This window comes from Podarcis raffonei, chromosome 17 (genome assembly GCF_027172205.1).
Source record: "Podarcis raffonei isolate rPodRaf1 chromosome 17, rPodRaf1.pri, whole genome shotgun sequence".
Lineage (NCBI taxonomy): Eukaryota > Metazoa > Chordata > Lepidosauria > Squamata > Lacertidae > Podarcis > Podarcis raffonei.
Genome location: NC_070618.1, coordinates 6,252,206 through 6,268,659, shown reverse-complemented (window position 1 = coordinate 6,268,659; position 16,454 = coordinate 6,252,206). Strand labels below are relative to the sequence as shown.

Below are 16,454 nucleotides of genomic sequence, written 5' to 3'. Positions count from 1 at the left end.
TATGTATGTATGTATGTATGTATGTATAAATTCATGTATGCATATGTAGGAGATGCTATGACTCTGCAGCTTTGGCAAGCCACTGGGGAAAACAAACAATTACTGTTAGAATTGTTGCTAGGTGTCCTCTACCATCATCACTGGTGGATTGGGGTCATCTTACAGTCTGGATGTAATGGTCTTAGGGTAAAGGGGTTTTTTAGATGGTATTATGTATTACTACACAGCATCTTAAAAAGCAGAGACATCACCTTGCCAACAAAGGTCCATATAGTTATAGCTATGTGTGATATAGGGAAGTGAGAGCTGGACCATCAAGAAGGCTGATCGCCGAAGAATTGATGCTGTTGAATTATGGTGCTGGAGGAGACTCTTGAGAGTCCCATGGACTGCAAGAAGATCAAACCTATCCATTCTGAAGGAAATCAGCCCTGAGGGCTCACTGGAAGGACAGATCGTGAAGGCTCCAATACTTTGGCCACCTCATGAGAAGAGAAGACTCCCTGGAAAAGACCCTGGTGCTGGGAAAGATGGAGGGCACAAGGAGAAGGGGACGACAGAGGACGAGATGGTTGGACAGTGTTCTCGAAGCTACCAGCATGAGTTTGACCAAACTGCGGGAGGCAGTGGAAGACAGGAGGGCCTGGCGTGCTCTGGTCCAGGGGGTCACGAAGAGTCGGACACGACTAAACGACTAAACAACAACAATACTTTAAAATGTTATAAGCCAGATCAGCTGCATTTGGGAGCCCTCCTACTCGTTTTGCTGAGTGGGACCCTAGACTTCTGCCCTAAAATTCTGCCTTGACAGGACCATTGACCAGGGACACCAACTTCTGGGTTAGCGGGGTGGGTGGAGTGGTTGCTTGTGGTTAGGAATAGCTTGCATAAATGAAACGGTATCTTTCTCATCTTGCTAACCTGGCTCTGTCATTTTCAGAGCTGCAGTGATGTGCTTCAGGAGAGATTTGCTGTCGAGATGAAGTGCAGCGTTGCTTTACGGCTGGCTGCGCTGCACATCCAAGAGCGGATTATCGCCTGTGCTCAGCCACAGAAAGTCTCTCTGAAATATATAGAGTAAGTCACGCTTCTCCGAATATAGCAATGTACCGTATTTTTCGCCCCATAGGACGCACCGGCCCATAGGATGCACCTAGTTTTGGGGGGGGATAAAGAAAAAAAAATCCCCCCCAGGCGCGGGGCTGGGGCGGGGGAAGCCTCCCCGCTGTTCCCCGAGCTTGTGGGGCTGGAGCGCGCTTCTCCCCGCCGCCAGCCCCACAAGCTCCGGGGTCAGTGGGAACTCCCGCGGGCTCCCAAGGCTTGCTGAGAGCTTCCTGAAGCCTGGAGAGCGAGAGGGGTCGGTGCGCAATGACCCCCTCGCTCTCCAGGCTTCAGCGAAAGCCTGCATTCGCCCCATAGGACGCACACACATTTCCCCTTCATTTTTGGGCAAAAAATACGGTACTTCTCTAGCCAAGTAGGTATGTGCAAAACTAGTGTCAAATAGGTGTTGAAATGCATAAAAGCTAGCGGAAATAACATACAAACATACATTGTATTAGGGGAAAATGCTGAACAATTTTTTATGAGGGCTTAGAAAACTATCACAAATTGAATTTAGGATTGGGGAAACTGAGACAGATTTTCCCATCTCTATGTCTTAGTGCCACAATAGCAACTCCTGGTGTGCTAATTTTCCCCCCATTGCATATGATCCCCTGCAATAATGATGGCACTGGTGGGGGGAAAGGAAAAATCAAATGCTTCCTTTCACTATGCCATTAGGACACGGGTGGCGCTGTGGGTTAAACCACAGAGCCTAGGACTTGCCGATCAGAAGGTCAGCGGTTCAAATCCCCGCAACGGGGTGAGCTCCCGTTGCTCGGTCCCTGCTCCTGCCAACCTAGCAGTTCGAAAGCACATCAAAGTGCAAGTAGATAAATAGGTACCGCTGCGGCGGGAAGGTAAACGGCGTTTCCGTGCGCTGCTCTGGCTTGCCAGAAGCGGCTTAGTCATGCTGGCCACATGACCCAGAAGCTGTACGCCGGCTCCCTCGGCCAATAAAGCGAGATGAGCGTCGCAATCCCAGAATCGGCCACGACTGGACCTAATGGTCAGGGGTCCCTTTACCTTTTAGCACCAGAAAGGCAGAGTCAAGCAGTTTCTGATCACCTCTATCATATGCAGCCAATGACCCCCACTCCCTCTCTGGGATGACTTTCTTTAAACACAGAGTTCTGTAGGGTTATCCTCTCCAACATTTGCTCTCTGGTTTTGTTGTTGTTGTTTTTGAACAGGAAGGACTGGGGAATCGAAAACTTTATTTCCCCAACTCTGCTCCGAAACATGAAAGGCAAAGACATCAAAAAGGCCATTAGCTTTCACATGAAGAGGAATCAACTCTTGCTGGATCCGAGACAAAAGGTAATGTGACTTTAGCACATCTCAGAAAGATCCCCGACTGCTTTGTTTTGCAGAGTTTGCTTGCTGCTGTTGAACAAATCTGTTCAGTGATCTTGATCAGTATTCTAGAGTAGTCTAGGTTCTCCATTCCAGATTTAGTGGACTAAAGTAAAGAACACAATGTGGAAAAGAGTTAGATTGGTTTGGCTGCATGCATGTGATGCAAGCTGAATATTAAACACTCTCTTTTTTGTATATATATTTTTTTATTTTCTGTTTTACAATTTAAAGTACTCATTTTTACATCCTTAACATATCCATGACTTCCCTTCTCTTTCCATGGTTCATTTTGCATATCAGAGATCCCTGCATATTTTACAAAAACCATACCATCCAGTATTCCATTATTGCAGCCATCAAAACTTATTTATACTGTTGAGTTTATCTTAATGCTGCTGGCATTTTCAGCTGTACACAGTTATTTCCCATATATTCAATAAACATAATTCTCTAAACATATGTTCTTCTTGTTCTCTTTTTCTATATGTTAAGTCTGCAAGCTGTGCATATGCTGTCAACTTAAGTTGCCATTCTTCTTTGGTTGGGACCTCACTCATTTTTTATTTTTGGGACTAACAAAACACGGGCCGCAGTAGAGACATACATAAATAACCTTTTTTGACACCTGGGAATTTTCATCTGACTTATCCCCAACAGAAAGGACTCTGGTTTGTGGGGGAAGAAGTACTTTTAAACATTTATTTCAATTCATTATGGATCATTTCCCAATACTCTTACCCTTTTACAAGTCCACCGCATATGAAAGAATGTTCCCAGAATATTAAACTCTTAAGCCTACTAAGTGACTCATACACTAGAGGTTGATCCAAACACCTGGCTAGCAGTGATGGGGCTTGGTAGAGCAATACAGTAGTACCTTGGTTTTTGAACAGCTTAGTTGCTGAACAAATAAGCTCCCTGGTTCTGGTTTTCCGCTTGAGTGCAGGAAGCTCCTGCAGCCAATGGGAAGCTACACCTTGGTTTTTGAACAGTTTCGGGAGTCGAATGGACTCCTGGAATGGCTTATGTTCGAGAACCAAGCTACCACTGTATAGTCACCGCCACTTGTACCAGGATAGAAGGTGGGTCCCAGGACAAATTCCAGCCAAGCAAAAGTACTCAAGGAGTGTAGGAAGCGGAGCTGGCAAAGGGGTGTGGTTTGGGGAAAGAGGGTATGTCTGGGAAGAGGGTGTGGTCTGGTGAGACTCCCAAAGGTCATATGGAGAGACCTGGAGGTAAGGGAGCTGGGCATGTTTAGCCTGGAGAAGAGGAGGTTAAGGGGTGATATGATAGCCATGTTCAAATATATAAAAGGATGTCACATAGAGGAGGGAGAAAGGTTGTTTTCTGCTGCTCCAGAGAAGCGGACACGGAGCAATGGATCCAAAATACAAGAAAGAAGATTCCACCTAAACATTAGGAAGAACTTCCTGACAGTAAGAGCTGTTCGACAGTGGAATTTGCTGCCAAGGAGTGTGGTGGAGTCTCCTTCTTTGGAGGTCTTTAAGCAGAGGCTTGACAACCATATGTCAGGAGTGCTCTGATGGTGTTTCCTGCTTGGCAGGGGGTTGGACTCGATGGCCCTTGTGGTCTCTTCCAACTCTATGATTCTATGATTCTATGATTCTATGCATTAGTTCCCAGGGCTTCCCACCCCTGCCTTAGATTATCGTTTCAGCATTGCATTGCCATTGCTTAACCTTGATTTGTACAATAGCTGGTTTTCTGAACTGTTGCTAAGCATTCCTCTCCATCATTGCAGCACCTCCTCTCAGCAGCACATGTGCGTCTGTGTTATCTGCAGATCCTGGGGGATCTGAAACTCTATGGAGGAAAGATCTTCAATGCCACACTAATGGTAAGGTCGTTATCTGTTTAACACAGTGTATCAGCAATCTTTGAAAGACACTTTTGATGTATTTTTTTCAGCTCCTTTACTGTGAGAACTCAAGAGCGTGGAAGCAGTCTGGGTCCAGGGTAGGGATGGGCAAATTTGTCAGTTTTGGGTACTCGTCGTTTCTCACTTGATTTCACTTCTCCACATATTCACCTCAGTCTGTGATTTATTTATTTTTTAAAGTCCTTAAGAAAATGCATCAGCATTTTGGAGCGAATTTCACCTAATAAGCAATTTTTGTATGCAATGTTACCTAATATATGTTTCTTTGCAAGCTACTTTCCCTAATATAATGCATTTTAATGCTATTTCCACTAATACACACACACACACACACACACACACACACACACACACACTTCACAGGAGAACTGCATTGGAGGAGTTTGTCAAAATTACTTCCTTATTAAATTTCTATACAGTCGTACCTTAGTTCTCGAACATAATCTGTTCCGGAAGTCTGTTTGACTCCCAAAAACATTCAGAAACCAAGGCGCGGCTTCCGATTGGCTACAGGAGCTTCCTGCACTCAAGCGGAAGCCGCGTCAGACGTTCGGATTCCAAAAAACATTCGAAAACCAGAATACTTACTTCCGGGTTTTCAGTGTTCGGGAGCCAAAACATACGAGTACCAAGGCGTTCGAGAACCAAGGTACTACTGTACTGCCCTCCAGTCAAAGATCACAGGGCAGTTTACAATATAGAAACACAAAAATAAATGCTCTTGCTAGGAGAGTAGTAGAACCAGGTTCCAGAATAGGAAAACAGGTGGAATTCAACATAGCACTAAATGGAGCATTTGTGCATGGAATAAGGTCTGCTTGTGCAACAAGACTCCCCCCACCCCCAGCCGCCAACTCTCCTTCTAAATCTTTTTTTTGGGGGGGTTCCCCCAGTCCTTCGGAGCAGATTTAGGTGGTGCAAGGGGAGAGGGCAAAATGTCTCATTGCATGAGCTAAATTTATTCTGCACATGCAGCAATTTAGCTGAATCCTGCCCATTATTTATATTATTTTTAGGTGATAGCCCAAAAATTATGCTTAAAAGAGTATCTGAACTTTTCAGAAATGTCTGTTTGAGGTCAAAGGGCATTGAAACTAACTTGGTCAATAGCCTACTGTTTCTCTTTTCCTTATTTTCTTTTACCTTGCATTTAACATTTGCATTCATATATAGATCATAATCATATACAAATAGAATCCTCTGAATCCTTGGATTTCCCTCCAACCCCGCGTGGGTTCCAAAATTATTCTTTATCAGCTACATCGTGTAATGTTCTCCATATTTCCTTAAAGCTCAATTCTTACCAGAGTTCTTGTTACAAGTGTTGTCAAAATCCTGCCAATGTTTTTAATTGTTTACAGTGTTCTTCTAAGTAACTTTTTTAAAATTCCCCATTCTTTATTCAATTTATTATCTTATTGGTTTCTGATCTTCCCGGTCATTTTTGCCATTTCGGCGTAGTCCATCATCTTTATTAAGCATTCTTCTCTGGGAATGAGTCCACTGTTTCTCAATCAGTGTAGAGACTGAGTCACCCATTTCCATTCCTTGATTTGCAACTGAGTGTGTTGACATTCTTCTTTGTAAAATATTGAGGGCGGTGGTGGAAAGTTTTGTCTGTGGTCTTTGATGCATGGGGGCTCATTCCCACATGCAAGTCCTCATTGCCCATGAACATGGATGCATGGGATCTTACCATTGGTAAGAAGTTGTCCGCTGGAGTGTAAGCAAACTTTCCCCCCATGTAGTTGCAGGACAGAGAATCGTGTGTGGCCCTCCTGGTGGGAGCCAAATATGGAATCAGCCAAGTGGTTAATAACAAACTGAACATTGTCACCATGCTAGCAGAATTTGCGAACATCAGCAGACTGGAGCTGACTGAAGAATCCGACAAAGTGAGCATGGTGAAAATCTACCTCCAAGATATCAAGGTAACTATGACTTTGACTTACTTACTTATTTCTATTTATTAAATTTGTATACCCACAGATCTCAGGGCAGTTTACAACACAGAATCACAATATAAAAAAACAGAAAATACATAATAAAAACAAACACATTTCCACAACACATTTTAAAAGGCCATCGGATGTCCGACAAAAGTCTGGTTGAAGAGGAACGTTTTTGCCTGGCGCTTAAAGGTGTATAATGAAGGCGCCAGGCGAACTCCCCTGTGGAGAGCATTCCACAGATGAGGAGCCACTGCAGAGAAGGCCCTCCTTGTGTTGCCTCCCTCCAGACCTCTCAAGGAGGAGGCACACGAAGGAGGGCCTCAGAAGATGATATCAGGGTCTGGGTAGGTTCATATGGAAAGAGGTGGTCCTTGAGGTATTGCGGTCCTGAGCCATAACTTTAACAATTCTTTGGACTACGGGTGGAAGGGAGATCTATTTTATGTCATGTTTCAAAATCCACCATTCTGTGCTTTACTAAGAAATAGGAAATGGACCCCCCACCCAATGCAGACTGAAGGTGTAAATAGGTGAATAGACTGTATTTCTTAAAGCTACAATGGTCTCTGTTGTGTCTCAGTCTTCCAGTGGAACACAGTCCTGGACTCTTGCCACCGCTTGACAGAGAGAGGGGAAGGAACCCAACTTTTGTAAAACCATGTTTGAAGCACATTCTTTCCCTCAAAGAATTCTGGGCTCTGTAGTTTCGCCTTCGCAGAGTTAACAATTCCCAGCAACCCTCAACAAACTCCAGTGGGGCCAGAAATGTGTTTCAAATGTGCTTTCAGGGCATATTTTGTTCACAGTATGAACAAACCAGAAGCTGGAACCAGTTCCAGGGCACCTTCTCCTTTAGTTTTGCAAACCATAATAAATGCCCGTTGCATTTCTTCCTCCTTGGACCACACGTGTGAGTGTACATAGACAACGTGTGTGGACACACTCACCATGCATGGAGTCGTAACATGTACACGAGCATTTCATGCGTGGAAAAGGTTGCACAGGCTTACTGACGATTGAAGAATGGAGGATGAAGTTAATGGACTATGCAGAATTAGATAAACTAACAGGAAGGATTCGAAACCAGCGAGACCAGAAATTCACGGAAGACTGGAGTAAATTTACGGACTATTTGAAAAGTAATTGTGAAGAACAGACGTTGTTTGTAGGGTTGCAATAAGTTTTGTGAGGAGTATTACTAGAAGTATTATAAAAATGGAGAAGGGGGAGGATGATTTGTTAAGAGATGTAAAGGCAATATAAAGTTAAGAAATGCATAACAAGTGGTTAAAACGGTGGATCATCAGAAGGGCTGATGGAAGTCTAAAAAGATTGTATAAGTGATAAGTTTTGTGGTACATTTTATAATTTATATGTTAAAATTAATAAAAAATATTATTTAAAAAAAGGTGGCACAGACAAAGAAGGTTTCTTGGTGTGAGTGAGGGTTTGTGCAGATGTCTTCAGCCTGCTTTTTCTTCCCCTCCTTCAAGCTGCTGACTCTGCTGCTGGAAACGAACAACGCCAAAGACCTGGCTTGTCTCATCCATGGCTACTGCAGGCTGTTTGTCGATTCGAGCAGTTCCATATTCGTCTGGGGGGAGAAAAGGCCTCCTGTGCATCGTATCTCTGCCGAGGAAGGTAAAAACAACCTGAGAGCAGTGACCAAACAGTTAGGAAGACTCTTACAGTCCCGTGAACATATTATGAAGTACCGTATTGGCTTGAATATAAGCCTCACTTTCTCCCCAAATTCTGACCATGAAAAGTTGAAGTGCAACTTATATTCACGACCTCACGGTTTGCAGCCAGGAGCAGGGCAAAGCAGCACCCACCCCATCATAGCTGTCAACTGTCCCTTATTTGGCGGGAAGGTCCCTTATCCCAGCGCTGTGTCCCACTGCTGTCCCTTATTGATGATGTCCCTTAAATTTCCCGGGTTTCAAAGGAAGCAGCTCCTCTCCCTCCCTCCCTGCCGGCCAGGGAGGAGGGAGGCTCCAACTGTGTTGCTTGGCTGCATTGCTTACCCAATAAGGAGTCTAAGAACGACTGGGGGGGTGGAGCTTGCATGCCTTGTGCCGATCAAATCGGCCGCCTTGCCTGGGGACTCGCCTTTGCTCAGCGCTTCCCAGCGGAGAGGTGACGGTGGTTTTCCTTGCTGCATCCCCTTTGCCGGGTTGCTGCATTGTGGGAACCACCGCTTGAGGCTTCCTTTGGCTGCTGGCTGGGCTTTCTGCCTTTGGCTCAGAGGTGCTCAGAAGTCGAACATACCTGTGTCTGAAAAATCCCTTATTTTGGCTGCTGAGCCCTTATTTTCGAGATTGCTGGTCCCTTATTTTCAAATCTGTAAGTTGACAGCTATGCACCTCATGCGTAGTCCTGTCCTCTCCCCCAAGGCTGGGAAGGGAGAGCGCGAGGAAGGGGGAAGGCCACTAGTATGCAGCCAGGAGCAGCGAAGAATGGAGTGGCTTATATTCGGGTATTTTTTCTTTTTTTCTTTCCCCCCCTCCAATTTTAAAGATGCTGATTATATTCAAGCCAATACAGTATTTGTGTTCTGTGTTATAAATCAAGCACTGCTAGGAGTTTCTTCTGTTCAATTTCCAATGTATTTCTTATCAATTAAAGAACCAGTGTGGCACAAGTAGGTTTTTATTCTAAATATGTAGCCCAGAGGAAAAAAATTCTTGAGAACCACTGCTCTAAGCAGTAATGCAGACCTGAACAACTCCACACAAGCCATATTTCCTTTTTTTAAAAAAAAAATACATTTTATAGATTCTTTTTTTTATTTTGACAAAGGAATACAGTGGTATAAATCCATTCCGGAAGTCCATTCCAAAACCAAAGAGTTCCAGAACCACAGCACATTTTTCCATAGAAAGCAATGCAAAATGGATTAATCCGTTCCAGACTTTTAAAAACAATCCCTAAAACAGCAATTTAACATTAATTTTACTATCTAACGAGAACATTGATCCATAATATGAAAGCAATAATGTGCAATAAAATAAATAAGACAGTATTGTAGATGATCAAAATTATTTTTTTTTTCTTACCTGCACTGATGATAGTCATTGTTTGGATGGGGGGCTTTTATCAATTTCTGCAGTCACACAATCAATCAGTAGCTGAACTGGGTTCCACACAGTCACAAAAACAAATTAACCAAAAAAGCCTCAAAAACAAAAACACAAAATAAATAGCAAAAACAAAAACGCCAAACTTAATCCATTCCGGAGTCCGTTTGACTTCCGAAATGTTCGAAAACCAAGGCACAGTTTCTGATTGGTGTAGGCGCCCCGGAAACAATAGCCGACAGCTGCATCGGATGTTTGGCTTCTGCAAAACGTTTGAAAACCGGAACACTTACTTCTGGGTTTTTGGCGTTTGAGAACCAAGGTACCACTGTAATCATAAATAACTAAGAATATAAATGTGCAGCCCACCACCGAGACCATTCCATTGTAACTATCCAACCTCCCAAAATTTTAACACCTCTTGCGATGCTTTGACCCTTTTCCGACAAGCCCTTACAGTGGTGCCTCAGGTTAAGTACTTAATTCGTTCCGGAGGTCCGTACTTAACCTGAAACTGTTCTTAACCTGAAGCACCACTTTAGCTAATGGAGCCTCCTGCTGCCGCTGCGTCGCCAGAGCATGATTTCTGTTCTCATCCTGAAGCAAAGTTCTTAACCTGAAGCACTATTTCTGGGTTAGCAGAGTCTGTAACCTGAAGCATATGTAACCTGAAGCGTTTGTAACCCGAGGTACCACTGTATTTCCATCTCTTGCTCGGCAGGGTATGAGTCAAGGACCTGCAGTGATTCCGAAGAGTCGTCTGAGCCGGATTCCTCCTTGGACCGTTTTTCAGACACACAGTCGCCCCGGCACAACTGCGTCAGCCCCCTGCCTGAGGACAAAGGAGAGCAGGAGTCGTTGCAGCAAGAAAGGAAGGATCTGGAGGGCGAAGGGACGAGCTTTTGCAATGGGTACGACAACACAAATGACAGCTTGTCAGAAGCCTCTGACTCGGCCAACACGGAGAGTCGAGGGCTGAAGACCAGCGGTTCGAGTGACTCTCTGGACGCTCTCGAAGAGGACGATTTGGAAACGTGCTCCTCGAGCAAGCCAGAGTTTTTCCACCTGTATGCCCCCACCCTTCAGGAACTGATGGGCAACGGCAAGGCCTTCTTGGGTACAGACAGAGAAGAGGGAAACCGAGTGACCCAGGAGTCTGTGTTCTCCTTCCTCCTGCCACCCCAGCCGCTTGTGCAGCCGGACGGAGAATCCCGAAGGGAAAGTGAGCTGGCTGCTTCTGCTCTGGAGTCCAAGCTGTCGGAGAGCAACATCATGGAGTACTACAGCCTTTGTGCCAACATTTCCCCGGCCAGCAGTGGAGAGAAGACTGCCCAGAGCGACAGCCCAGAGGGTGGCTCTTTGAACGGCCCCGAGGGAGACGAGGCGCTCTGCGGAGGTGGCATGCGGGGCTTCATCTTGTCTCCTCCCCCCGGCTTCGGAGATGCCAGCTCAGACGAGGAATTCTACGACGCAGCCGAAAGGGTGACACAGGCAGAGGCACAAGCAGGTGAGGCCAAAGGGATTCCCCGGGGGTGGGGGTCATGATCAGTTGATGGACTGATTGACAGATTGCACTGAACTGTCGCTTTACTTTTACAAAAAAGTGCCGTATTTTTTGCTCTATAAGACTCACTTTTTCCCTCCTAAAAAGTAAGGGGAAATGTGTGTGTGTCTTATGGAGTGAATGCAGGCTGCGCAGCTATCCCAGAAGCCAGAACAGCAAGAGGGATTGCTGCTTTCACTGCACAGCGATCCCTCTTGCTGTTCTGGCTTCTGAGATTCAGAATATTTGTTTTCTTGTTTTCCTCCTCCAAAAACTAGGTGCGTCTTGTGGTCTGGTGCGTCTTATAGAGCGGAAAATACGGTAACCTTGCAAAATGGTACGAAGATTAAAAGCAGGATAAAAGCAAAAGAGAATACAGTGGACGCTCGGGTTGCGAACGGGATCCGTGCAGGAAGCATGTTCGCAACCCGCAGCACCGCGCCTGCGCACGCGCGGGTCGCAATTCAACGCTTCTGAGCATGCGCAAAGTGCAATTTAGCACTTCTGCAAATGCGCAAGCACCAAAACCCGGAAGTTGCAGTGGGCAACCCGAAATCGTGCAACCCGAAGCGTCTGTAACCCGAGGTATGACTGTAAAGTCTTTAATACACAGTGCCTTGCACTAAATGTGAAGAGGACACAGGGAAACGGAAGAAAGGGAGGAAGGCACAGTGGTATTTCGTTCCTGTTATTTATTTTATTTTATTTTTAACACCCTTTATTGAAAGTTCAAAAAGTGCATAATTATATATGCACTCAACATTGTGAAACGTAAATGAAAGAAAGAGAAAGAGAAACAGAACCCGTGTAGAAGAGAAAATAAAGGGGGAAGAGGGGAAATCTTGATCCTGATGAATTGGAAAAATAAAAATGCGGCTCCTTTCTACGATTGGATTGAAGACTTATACAAACTCGCAACATATGAACAACTTGCATATAAATGCAGACTTGCCATGGAGAAAGTCAATGATATTTGGAATCCATTCTTACAAATACTGTAATAGGTTAAGATCTGGTAAAGTACAGTAACAACCTTGTAAAGTATACAGTTTTGGGTTTCTGTTATTATGTTGAGGGGGAAACCTCAATAAGAGTTTGGTGGTGGTGGTGATGATGATGATGATGAAGAAACAGAATAAAAACCCCAAAACGCATCCATATATTAAAAATACAGGCCTAATGCATCTCACCTGCGGAAAGAGGCCACAAATTAACAACCGAAAACCTGGGTAACGAAAAATGCTGTGGCAAGCTCCTGAAAATAGATATCAATGGTGCCTGGCCTAGCTCCCTGGAGAGAATATTCTGTGAATGTACTGATTGTGAAGATAACACAAGAACGGCTTTAAGCGAGGTGCCACAGAGACAGGGATATGGGGGAGGGGTGGACTTTCAGCCCAATTCAAATATTCTTTTGTTTTGACTTTCAGTCTGAGGACTAGAGCCCAGCAAGGATAGTAAGGTAAAGGTAAAGGGACCCCTGACCATTAGGTCCAGTCGTGGCCGACTCTGGGGTTGCGGCGCTCATCTCGCTTTATTGGCCGAGGGAGCCGGCGTACAGCTTCCGGGCCATGTGGCCAGCATGACTAAGCCGCTTCTGGTGAACCAGAGCAGCACATGGAAACGCCATTTACCTTCCCGCAGGAGCAGTACCTATTTAGCTACTTGCACTTTGACATGCTTTCCAACTGCTAGGTTGGCAGGAGCAGGGACCGAGCAACGGGAGCTCATCCCGTCGCGGGGATTCGAACTGCCAACCTTCTGATCGGCAGGTCCTAGGCTCTGTGGTTTAACCCACAGCGCCACACGCGTCCCTTCAAGGATAGTAGTGGGTTGCAAATAATAATTCTTAACATAAATGTTGTGCTTTCACATTTGTAAAGTGTTTCAGGCAAGTATTTATGTATGCATGCATGTACAGTGGTACCTCGGGTTAAGAACTTAATTCGTTCTGCAGGTCTGTTCTTAACCTGAAACTGTTCTTAACCTGAGGTACCACTTTAGCTAATGGGGCCTGCCGCTGTGCCGCCAGAGCACAATTTCTGTTCTTATCCTGAAGCAAAGTTCTTAACCCGAGGTACTATTTCTGGGTTTAGTGGAGTCTGTAACCTGAAGCACCTGTAACCTAAGTGTCTGTAACCCGAGGTACCACTGTATATTGCTTAATGCCAAAGTAGACATCTAAGCAGTTTACAAAGCCTTAAAAACTGGTAGTGCAAACATTGAGGTATCAATAGCCACTGGTTTTAAGCGAACAGATCATTTATCCTCATAATTTTTTTTTTTAAATAACATTTCTTTCTTCACACTGATAGTCTCTTCCTTATTTTTAGGTTCTGCAGGCCCGGCCCTGCCAAAGGTACAAGACTGCAGCACCCTGAAAGTGTCTTCCAGCTGTAGCTCGGGTGAAAATGTTCTGTCAAGGCAAAGCAGGACAAAACACAGGCCAGAAAAGGAGCCAAGGTGTGGCAACAGCAGCCTGAGAAAGAGGAGGTCTTTCCTGGAGACGAATTACACCTCCCAAGTCACTTTCCCTCAAGCTCCAACTCAGTCCCTGGAAAACATTGATCAGTTGTCCGGTGAAGGAGGACCTGGGTCTTCAGGTCTTTCCTCCTCACCCCTTGTGGCCTCCTTGAGGGACCCTGAGAGAGATTCTGCTCTCCTTGAGGTTGAACAAATAGCTCAGATAGCCAAAAATACACCTGTCTTAATGGAGATGGAGCCCGATTCACTAGAAACCAAGTCATTAACCGATTCAGTTGTGTGTCCTGTCTTGGCCATTCGTCTTCAGGGTGCTCAGGAAGGGATAGAGAGTTCAGACTTTGCCCGTAGCTCTTTCTCCACAGTGAAGCAAGACAGTAGTTTAGCTGTGTCAGAAATCTCCTTTCACGACCTTGACACCACTTACAAAGAAAAACCAGAAGGTCTTCCAGAAACAGCTAGCAGAGTTCAGGACCATTGTGTGTCTGGAGGAAAGAAAATATCTGGCAATGCAGCAGGGACAGCAAAAGTCTCACGTGAAGCAGGAGGAGTCAGCTATGTATTGATTGAGGAGATAATACACACCACTACCAAACCCTCCGGGTCTCTGAACAGCTACCAAGGGAAAGTGTCGCCTCGCGTGCCAACCTCGGAACAGGATCTCCTTCCTGCTGAGAAGGTGGAGAAATACGAGCAGCTTGTGCTAGGTCCCTGCAAAAGAATCAAAGGTGACCTGGCCTCACGTGGCTCAAGCCAGGCACCTCCCGGAAACTTATTGCTCCAAGAAGACACCAGCAAAACGCTGAGTGAAGGCTCTGTAGCAACATCTGAAGATGCCAAACGGCTGGGGTTCTCCAAAGCAAATGAGCTCCTTTCCAAGTGTGATGGTGCTTCAGGGATCAAGACACACCACTCTCAGCTTGGTTTTAGTTCAGTGGGAGGTCAAAGAGAAACACAGCAGAAGGTAAATGACAAGCACCAGAGAATTGTTGGCCAAAGTGACCTGGTTGCAGATCAGGTCTCTTTAAAAGATGATGTCCCAAGTCAATGGTCGTCGTCAACCATGGCTCCTCCTCTGGATAGGTCTTCAGAACTTGCTGGTGACCAGAAGCCAGAGGAGACAACGCTCACAAATGATGCCTCCCATGTGGATTGTAAAAATAAACTGCCCAGTCCCCAAGTTGTCCCTACAGAGAAGAGTGTGGAGCAGAGAAAAGCTGGCATTTCAGACGGAGTGGATGGCTTTTCGCATGACAATCTGTGTAAGTCTACGAGGCTCAGTGAGGAAAGCGGTATTTCAGAGTTGTCTTTTTTGTGTTCTGGTAACTCAAGAGATGATGCTAAAGGACCAGGGAGCTCTAAGACCACAGAGTCTCCACCTGCAGTGAACACCGCAGGGTCATTCTCGCCAAAACATAAAACAGACAGGTGCAGTTGCCGGTTGACTTATGCAAGTTGTTTCCATGGGCTAGACGAGGCAGAATTAGAATTCGCCAGTCCAGTTGCACGTGGTCCTTCTGAGGAGCCGTTAACAACCCCACCACCGACAAGAAGTTCTCCGTCTTTAGATATTAACTCCACGAGATTTATTCTAGAGCATAACTACGTGAATGGTAACCCCAAAGACTGTAGAAATCACGCCTTGCTTCCAGACTCTCATATTCAAGTGCTGAGCTGTTTAAAGGATAGAACGCGTGCCTCACCTTTTGACTTCCACCAGTTGCTAGATAATATTATAGACCTACAGGGAATTTTGCGGCAGTTTGGGGGAAGCAGAATAAAGCACCCTCGGGATAAATGTTTGGCCCATTTTTCAGAAAACAAGAACACCTTGCACACAGAATCACAAAGGCTGATGTCCAGTTGCCAGAAAGTTATCAAAGCACATGGGCCTTCCTCAGAGACGCAAAACACCATTCGGGAGACCTTCCAGAACCTTCTCCAGCTGACCGAAGTGTGCTTTCAGTTCACAAACTGTGGCCTTTGCAGCAAGAGGCACAAAGACCTCGCGGTCAACCTGAGAGATGTTGCGTACAGCTATCGCCAGTTTGTCCAAGCGGCAGAGCAAGCCTGGGAGAGGGGCTATCCCCAGTTGAGCATAAGACTCCTCGTGTGCCAGTACACTGCCCTCAGTGCAGCCCTCTTCTGCCTCATGCAACGATTCAGGGCCTCGTCTTGTGTATGAGATGGGAGGATTTTGCACAGGTGGCTGTCCGACTTTCAACGGGGAACGACCTAGCCAAGTGTCTGCCCTTAAAAGCCCTCCTCCCAGTAAAATTACAAGCTGATATGTAACAGCTGGACTGAAGCAAGCAATTGAACAGTCCCCCTCTCGTAACAGATATCAGTGCTCATGGCTTAAATGAGTTAACTTGGCAGGATTGCTCAGCCTTCATGCAGAATAGTATTTTGGTGCATGTCCAACTTGCTTCCCCTCCCCCCCAGTGTGCCACAGGTAAAGAACACAAGAGATTCGCGTGACTCAGGTTGTAAACAACTGCAGTTATATGCATGCAGTCTCCAGTGTCAATTTGCCGCTAACCCATAATAGCTGAGAGAGAGTGCTGTCTGTCACCCGGACTGAAGTACTGAGAACATTCTAAAGTTATAGTTTGGGTGTGCCAACCTGCACAGATATCAGCCAAGGTTGAGGGAAGCGCATCAGACGATTCAGTGCGCTTGGGTGAAAATCAGGGCTCCTCATGCTTAAGCAATGCAGACTGGGATGGGTTTACAAACAAAACAACACGCAGAGCAGATAATTATCTAATCCAAGTGGCTCCAGTGTCGGGGACAGAGCGCCTCATTGTACCTATTGGACTCTAACGCCCAGGGGTGCCATCTTGGGCAGCTGCCCCCCCCCAAAGTTCAATATTCCACAGCCTGTTGCAGGCCCCATTGGGCCTTCCCACAGGTGTGGCGGTGTTGGGAGATGCTGTGCAGTTTGGTGCGACCTCACACCAAGCGCACTGGTACCCGGGGCACCTCCCGGTGCTGCATGGCCCAACAGGAGGCTGCAGCAGTGTGCGCAGTGT

At 45.8% G+C, this 16,454-nt stretch overlaps 1 protein-coding gene across 3 annotated transcripts in view; it reads left to right on the top strand.

The window, feature by feature from the left end:
- Positions 1-15,889, top strand: part of FRMPD1 (FERM and PDZ domain containing 1) — an 85,380-nt gene extending 69,491 nt beyond the window's left edge. For all 3 annotated transcript variants that reach the window (XM_053370532.1, XM_053370531.1, XM_053370533.1), the window contains 7 exons: positions 941-1,077; positions 2,298-2,424; positions 4,226-4,321; positions 6,112-6,294; positions 7,809-7,956; positions 10,117-10,902; positions 13,272-15,889. In XM_053370532.1, coding sequence (XP_053226507.1) covers positions 941-1,077; positions 2,298-2,424; positions 4,226-4,321; positions 6,112-6,294; positions 7,809-7,956; positions 10,117-10,902; positions 13,272-15,604 — 3,810 coding nt within the window. In that variant the 3' untranslated portion in view covers positions 15,605-15,889. The remainder of the gene's footprint in view (positions 1-940; positions 1,078-2,297; positions 2,425-4,225; positions 4,322-6,111; positions 6,295-7,808; positions 7,957-10,116; positions 10,903-13,271) is intronic.
- Positions 15,890-16,454: the final 565 nt, after the last annotated feature.